General features: G+C 53.9%; 1 protein-coding gene across 6 annotated transcripts in view; it reads left to right on the plus strand.

The window, feature by feature from the left end:
* Positions 1-7,500, plus strand: part of klc1b (kinesin light chain 1b) — a 36,865-nt gene that overhangs the window by 3,031 nt on the left and 26,334 nt on the right. For all 6 annotated transcript variants that reach the window (XR_013800339.1, XM_079636286.1, XM_079636287.1 and 3 more), the window contains exons 2-4: positions 1,408-1,664; positions 5,129-5,359; positions 6,306-6,384. Coding sequence is in view for 5 of the 6 variants with exons in the window: in XM_079636286.1 (XP_079492412.1) it covers positions 1,416-1,664; positions 5,129-5,359; positions 6,306-6,384 (559 nt within the window). In the remaining variant the exon portion in view is untranslated. The remainder of the gene's footprint in view (positions 1-1,407; positions 1,665-5,128; positions 5,360-6,305; positions 6,385-7,500) is intronic.

A 7,500-nucleotide genomic window follows, 5' to 3' on the forward strand; every position in this document is an offset into this window, starting at 1 on the left:
AGGGGGCGGGACTTACCAGCTCTATTGGGAGAGAGTCTGCCGCTGCTCTCGCTCTCGCTCTGCTGATCTACACTAGCGACTGATGCTCTGACATTTAAAACTGTAAATACATTCTGGTTTTGGACGAAATCATTGACAAACCCGGCGATCAGTGCTTCTCTGGTGTGTTTTGACTGTCAGTGTTTATTTCATGCACACACACACACACACACACACTCTCTCTCTCTCTCTCTCTCTCTCTCTCTCTCACACACACACACACACACACACACACACACACTCTCTCTCTCTCTCTCTCTCTCTCACACACACACACACACACACACACACACACACACACACACACACACACACACTCTCTCTCTCTCTCTCTCACACACACACACACACACACACACACACACACACTCTCTCTCTCTCTCTCTCTCTCTCTCTCACACACACACACACACACACACACACACACACTCTCTCTCTCTCTCTCTCTCACACACACACACACACACACACACTGGATGAACACGTCAGCTGGGCCAACTGCATCATCTCTCGGTGTAACGCTCTTCGCTCGGGTGTGCAGCCGCTCCTCATCATCCACTGCCCCCCCCAGCCTGTGACCCTTGTGTTTAGCAGCTGTTTTACTTGATCACATATATTACTATATATTTTTTTTGTGATTCTTTATTTATTAAACATTTGATATGTATAACTATATACAACAAAGCCCAAGATCTTCTAAACCCCTCAGGAACTGTGGACACGTGTGTGAGAGTCCAGCATGATGATGAGACGATCAGTGTAACTACACACACGTCTCCGCTAACATCCAGAAGCTCTCCTGAGTACATAAACATAATATTACAAATTATTTCTGCACAAAAATGATGTGAATGCACAAGTGAAGTTGAACTGTTACGTGCCATTCATCAGAATGATCATGTTGAGGACGCGCTCTTCCTGGAGCCACACGGCAACTAAACTATAATAATGCACAATGTGTTATTACAATATTGTTCTCTTTATAATGTTGTGTAATATGACAGTCCTGCCGATACTCATTATTAGTCGTGCAGTGCCGTTTGAGCCGCGCTGAAGCTGATCACGCGCATTACAGCGCTAATGCAAGGGATGCGTCCGATATAAGATAATCAGATATAGCTCGGCGGAGATCCCGGATGGAGCGGCGCGGTTGACATTTTTATTTTGGCCCGAAACCGATAATGCCGTTTTCGGCGACCGAAATTTCTGTGCACCCCTAGAAATGTGTCCGCTTTAATATGGCGTGACAGATCCTGGGTTTGTGTGAACATCACCACACCTTCCTCACGGCCTCACACACACACACACACACACACACACACACACACACTGAGCTTCCTCACGGCCTCTGTGTGCCTCTGTCCTCAGGCCGGATCATGTCTGCGGTCCTGTACCCCCGAGAGGAGAAGCTGGAGAAGCTGTCGCAGGAGGAGATCCTCTCCAACACCAAGCTGGTGATCCAGGGCCTGGAGGCGCTGAAGAACGAGCACAACTCAATCCTGCACAGCCTCCTGGAGACCATCAAGTGCCTGAAGAAGGACGAGGAGGCCAACGTGGTGCACGAGAAGTCCAGCCTGCTGCGCAAGTCCGTGGAGATGATCGAGCTGGGGCTGGGAGAGGCACAGGTGAGGGCAGGGGTCGGGCTGGGAGAGGCACAGGTGAGGTCAGGGGTCGGGCTGGGAGAGGCACAGGTGAGGTCAGGGGTCGGGCTGGGAGAGGCACAGGTGAGGGCAGGGGTCGGGCTGGGAGAGGCACAGGTGAGGTCAGGGGTCGGGCTGGGAGAGGCACAGGTGAGGTCAGGGGTCGGGCTGGGAGAGGCACAGGTGAGGTCAGGGGTCAGGGCTGGGAGAGGCACAGGTGAGGTCAGGGGTCGGGCTGGGAGAGGCACAGGTGAGGTCAGGGGTCGGGGGTGGGAGATGCACAGGTGAGGGCAGGGGTCGGGCTGGGAGAGGCACAGGTGAGGTCAGGGGTCGGGCTGGGAGAGGCACAGGTGAGGGCAGGGGTCAGGGGTCGGGCTGGGAGAGGCACAGGTGAGGTCAGGGGTCGGGCTGGGAGAGGCACAGGTGAGGGCAGGGGTCGGGCTGGGAGAGGCACAGGTGAGGTCAGGGGTCGGGCTGGGAGAGGCACAGGTGAGGGCAGGGGTCGGGCTGGGAGAGGCACAGGTGAGGTCAGGGGTCGGGGGTGGGAGATGCACAGGTGAGGGCAGGGGTCGGGCTGGGAGAGGCACAGGTGAGGTCAGGGGTCGGGGGTGGGAGAGGCACAGGTGAGGTCAGGGGTCAGGGGTCGGGCTGGGAGAGGCACAGGTGAGTGCAGGGGTCGGGCTGGGAGAGGCACAGGTGAGGGCAGGGGTCAGGGGTCGGGCTGGGAGAGGCACAGGTGAGGGCAGGGGTCGGGCTGGGAGAGGCACAGGTGAGGTCAGGGGTCGGGGGTGGGAGATGCACAGGTGAGGGCAGGGGTCGGGCTGGGAGAGGCACAGGTGAGGGCAGGGGTCGGGCTGGGAGAGGCACAGGTGAGGTCAGGGGTCGGGCTGGGAGAGGCACAGGTGAGGTCAGGGGTCGGGCTGGGAGAGGCACAGGTGAGGGCAGGGGTCGGGCTGGGAGAGGCACAGGTGAGGGCAGGGGTCGGGCTGGGAGAGGCACAGGTGAGGTCAGGGGTCAGGGGTCGGGCTGGGAGAGGCACAGGTGAGGGCAGGGGTCGGGCTGGGAGAGGCACAGGTGAGGGCAGGGGTCGGGCTGGGAGAGGCACAGGTGAGGGCAGGGGTCGGGCTGGGAGAGGCACAGGTGAGGGCAGGGGTCGGGCTGGGAGAGGCACAGGTGAGGGCAGGGGTCGGGCTGGGAGAGGCACAGGTGAGGGCAGGGGTCGGGCTGGGAGAGGCACAGGTGAGGTCAGGGGTCGGGCTGGGAGAGGCACAGGTGAGGTCAGGGGTCGGGCTGGGAGATGCACAGGTGAGGGCAGGGGTCGGGCTGGGAGAGGCGCAGGTGAGGTCAGGGGTCGGGCTGGGAGAGGCACAGGTGAGGGCAGGGGTCGGGCTGGGAGAGGCACAGGTGAGGGCAGGGGTCAGGGGTCGGGCTGGGAGAGGCACAGGTGAGGGCAGGGGTCAGGGGTCGGGCTGGGAGATGCACAGGTGAGGGCAGGGGTCGGGCTGGGAGAGGCACAGGTGAGGGCAGGGGTCGGGCTGGGAGAGGCACAGGTGAGGGCAGGGGTCAGGGGTCGGGCTGGGAGAGGCACAGGTGAGGGCAGGGGTCAGGGGTCGGGCTGGGAGAGGCACAGGTGAGGGCAGGGGTCGGGCTGGGAGAGGCACAGGTGAGGTCAGGGGTCGGGCTGGGAGAGGCACAGGTGAGGGCAGGGGTCGGGCTGGGAGAGGCACAGGTGAGGGCAGGGGTCAGGGGTCGGGCTGGGAGAGGCACAGGTGAGGGCAGGGGTCAGGGGTCGGGCTGGGAGAGGCACAGGTGAGGGCAGGGGTCGGGCTGGGAGAGGCACAGGTGAGGGCAGGGGTCAGGGGTCGGGCTGGGAGAGGCACAGGTGAGGTCAGGGGTCGGGCTGGGAGAGGCACAGGTGAGGGCAGGGGTCGGGCTGGGAGAGGCACAGGTGAGGGCAGGGGTCGGGCTGGGAGAGGCACAGGTGAGGGCAGGGGTCAGGGGTCGGGCTGGGAGAGGCACAGGTGAGGGCAGGGGTCGGGCTGGGAGAGGCACAGGTGAGGGCAGGGGTCGGGCTGGGAGAGGCACAGGTGAGGGCAGGGGTCAGGGGTCGGGCTGGGAGAGGCACAGGTGAGGTCAGGGGTCAGGGGTCGGGCTGGGAGAGGCACAGGTGAGGGCAGGGGTCAGGGGTCGGGCTGGGAGAGGCGCAGGTGAGGTCAGGGGTCGGGCTGGGAGAGGCACAGGTGAGGTCAGGGGTCGGGCTAGGAGAGGCACAGGTGAGGTCAGGGGTCGGGCTAGGAGAGGCACAGGTGAGGTCAGGGGTCAAGCTTTTCATTCACTCACTTTTAAAGGAGTAGTTCACTTCAGAATTAAAATTCTTAAATGTCCTGATAGTTTACTCTCCTCCACGTCTTCCAAGATGTTTCTTCCTTCAGTGGAACAGAAATGCAGGTGTGTGAGGAACACACTCCAGATGTTCTCCATATAGTGTCTTCAATGGTCCAGCGGGTCGAAGGTCCAGATGTGAGTTTCAGCTTCAAAGTCTCTCTCGATCCAGCCGAGGAATAAGAGTCTCATCTAGACACACCAGCGGACATTTTAGAACAAAAAAAAAAAAATTATAAACCTTTAAACACAAATGCTCATCTTGCACTCGCTGTGATGCGACACACATTACGTCATCAGGTTGAAAGGTCACGCATGACGTCGGCGGAAGAACCGACCCAGTGTTTACAAAGCGAACGTGCAAACACAAAAGCAAAAGGTAAATAAAAGGTAAAACAACGATATCGGATAATTTTGAGTTTTTCGCCCTGCATCAGATTACCGCCACCCTCCAGCCTGATCACGTGATGCATGAGGTTGTGGACGTGCAGGATGAACATTTGTGTTTAAAGGTTTACAAATGTTTTTTTTTGTTCTAAAATGTCGGCTGGTGTGTCTAGATGAGACTCTTATTCCTCGGCTGGATCGTGAGAGACTTTGAAGCTGAAACTCACATCTGGACCTTCGACCCGCTGGACCATTGAAGACACTATATGGAGAACATCTGGAGTGTGTTCCTCACACACCTGCATTTCTGTCCCACTGAAGGAAGGAACACGGGAACATCGTGGATGATGTGCGGAGAGGAAACTATCAGGACATTTTAATTCTGAAGTGAATAATCCTCTGATGGCTTAGACAGAATCTCAGCTTCAGTTTCTGCTATAAAGCAACAATGACAGATATCAGTCAAAACAACTCTTTTGTACCGGTATCAATTAGTCTATTTATTTGTATGTGTATGGTGTGTATGAATATTTTGTGTAATTTTTTGAATGTATCAGGTTTTTACAAGTCCATTACAAATTTCCCTATCAGGGACAATCCAGTATGTTTAATTTAGTGTGATATGTCAGTCACATGACCTGAGTCCCGACGCCAGAGAGTGACGTGTGCTCCGTGTGCAGGTGATGATGGCGCTGTCCAACCACCTGACCGCGGTGGAGTCGGAGAAGCAGAAGCTGCGCGCGCAGGTGCGCCGGCTCTGCCAGGAGAACCAGTGGCTCCGGGACGAGCTGGCCAACACCCAGCAGAAGCTGCAGAAGAGCGAGCAGAGCGTGGCACAGCTGGAGGAGGAGAAGAAGCACCTGGAGTTCATGAACCAGCTGAAGAAGTACGACGAGGACGTGTCTCCCTCGGTGAGGTTACAGCACTCGACCCAGCGCTCTGCCCTCGACTGGAGGCTGTTCTGGTCAAACTTAACCAGCACACATAAAGCTTGCCACAGCGCTCCGGCAAATATAATGAGAACGTGAAAAAAACTGAATGAGACTGTCTAAACTTTTTAATCATTTATTGATAATGTTCTCTGTGTTTTCGGCTGCAGAGATTACGTCTTGATGCTGACTCGTCATCTATATGCACGCTTCATTACATAATCTGAGAATATTTGTTTGCCATTTGAATGTTCATTAAAATGTAGACGTTTGAAGCTCTCTATAGACACGTTTCTCATGTCTGTGAGGCAAGTATACGCGGAGTTTCGGTTCGTTTAAGTTCCGAGAACAATCGACAGATCACCATTTTTTACAAAAGCACAACGTTTACTTGTTATTGTGGTTTAAAAAAATAAAAGTAGACCATTTACAGTTTGCAATACTCTTATCTGTATGACCAAATATGACGGAGTATTTTAAGTTAATGCAGTGATGTGTGTGTCATGCAGTACGAGCTTCTCTACACAAACAATTGAATATGCGCCTAATAATAGCGCACATTTTTCTGTTAGCATTATAGCGAGCGCTGCTACTTGCATGTTTCAAGTGGTAAACCATACTTGAGGTCGATGAAGAATAGGCGAATGATTGTGTCCCTGCCGTTAGCTAAGCCCCCGAGATCTGCGTGCTCAGGCCGGGACACTCTTCAACACTTCTGCGTCAGTCACACAACGCTCCACGCAGGTCCACACTCACTCCGCATTAATGCTGAACAATACTCATCAATCCAAGTTACTGGTCATTTCAACATTTACTTTGAAAATCAAACATTGTATTTGTTAATATTACTTAATAAACTATGAAGTAGCAAAAAACATAATTTTTCACATGATCTGGTGTGTGTGTGTGTGTGTGTGTGTGTGTGCAGGAGGAGAAGAGCGGTGAGCCGCCCAAGGACTCTCTGGACGATCTCTTCCCCAACGACGAGGAGGAACACACTCAAGGCAGTACGTGAACGCGCGCACACACACACACACGCGCACGCACACACACACACCCGTCACATTAACCCTGAGTAGAGTTCTGCACTAGCTTTAAACTGAGCCCGTACCCCAAATCATTTAACCCGACCCGACCATTACTTCAAGCCGATCCCGAGGTCCGGTTCTCACAGTGAATAACTTTTTTTGTTGTTGCAATATGCTGTATTTTATGATGGCTTGCAACGATAATTAAACAAATACATTAGAGATGCACCGATTGATCGGCTGGTGACCGTAATTGGCTGATATTCCCGTGAGCGGCGACCGGTCAAGCACTCGGCGCTGCATGGTTAACACCGCGCAACATCAGCATCACTCGTGCACACGGAGCGCACATGTAGGAAACCTCGTAGGTTACGTCCGGTTCACACCGCGAGCGTGAGCATGTTTTCCGGCGTGCAGTTACTCAGTGAGTGCGTTCACACCGCGAGCAGAGCGCAGGTCTATTTCTGCTGCTCACGATCCATTAAAGTGAAAGCACACTGTTGATGGACAAAATAAATATGATTTCAGAAAAAAAGTGCCCAAAATGCACATTATTTGCATGTCTAGTGTGTTTTAACAAGAACTGGAGTAGCTGTGTCAGAAAACAAAATGAAGACTCAACATTTTTTATAGAAAATTGACCCATTTAAACTTGTTTTTATTAGTCAGTTTGGGTAAATGGTGTTTTATAAAAAATGTTAATATAGATAATAAATAAGTTTCCCCACAGCACAGTTTCCCCGAGAACGGTATCGGGAGGTGGGGGTGCAGCCTCCTCTGATTGCTGGGTTGACCGAAATAGTTTTCATTTTATCATATATCATTTTACAGAACTGTTTTGTACATGAGCTCCTGCGTGCGCTATTCCGGTCACAACACCGCAGTCAGAGCACGCGCTGAACTTTCTCTCTCGCGCGTGCTTTTATTTACGTTTAGTTTTTCTTAGTTACAAACCCCTGCCCTCTGTAAGCCTGTGACCCCTGCCCTCTGTAAGCCTGTGACCCCTGCCCTCTGTAAGCCTGTGACCCCTGCCCTCTGTAAGCCTGTGACCCCTGCCCTCTGTAAGCCTGTGACCCCTGCCCTCTGTAAGCCTGT

Source organism: Phoxinus phoxinus (genome assembly GCF_949152265.1).
Source record: "Phoxinus phoxinus genome assembly, chromosome: 14".
In the NCBI taxonomy this organism is placed as follows: Eukaryota; Metazoa; Chordata; class Actinopteri; order Cypriniformes; family Leuciscidae; genus Phoxinus; species Phoxinus phoxinus.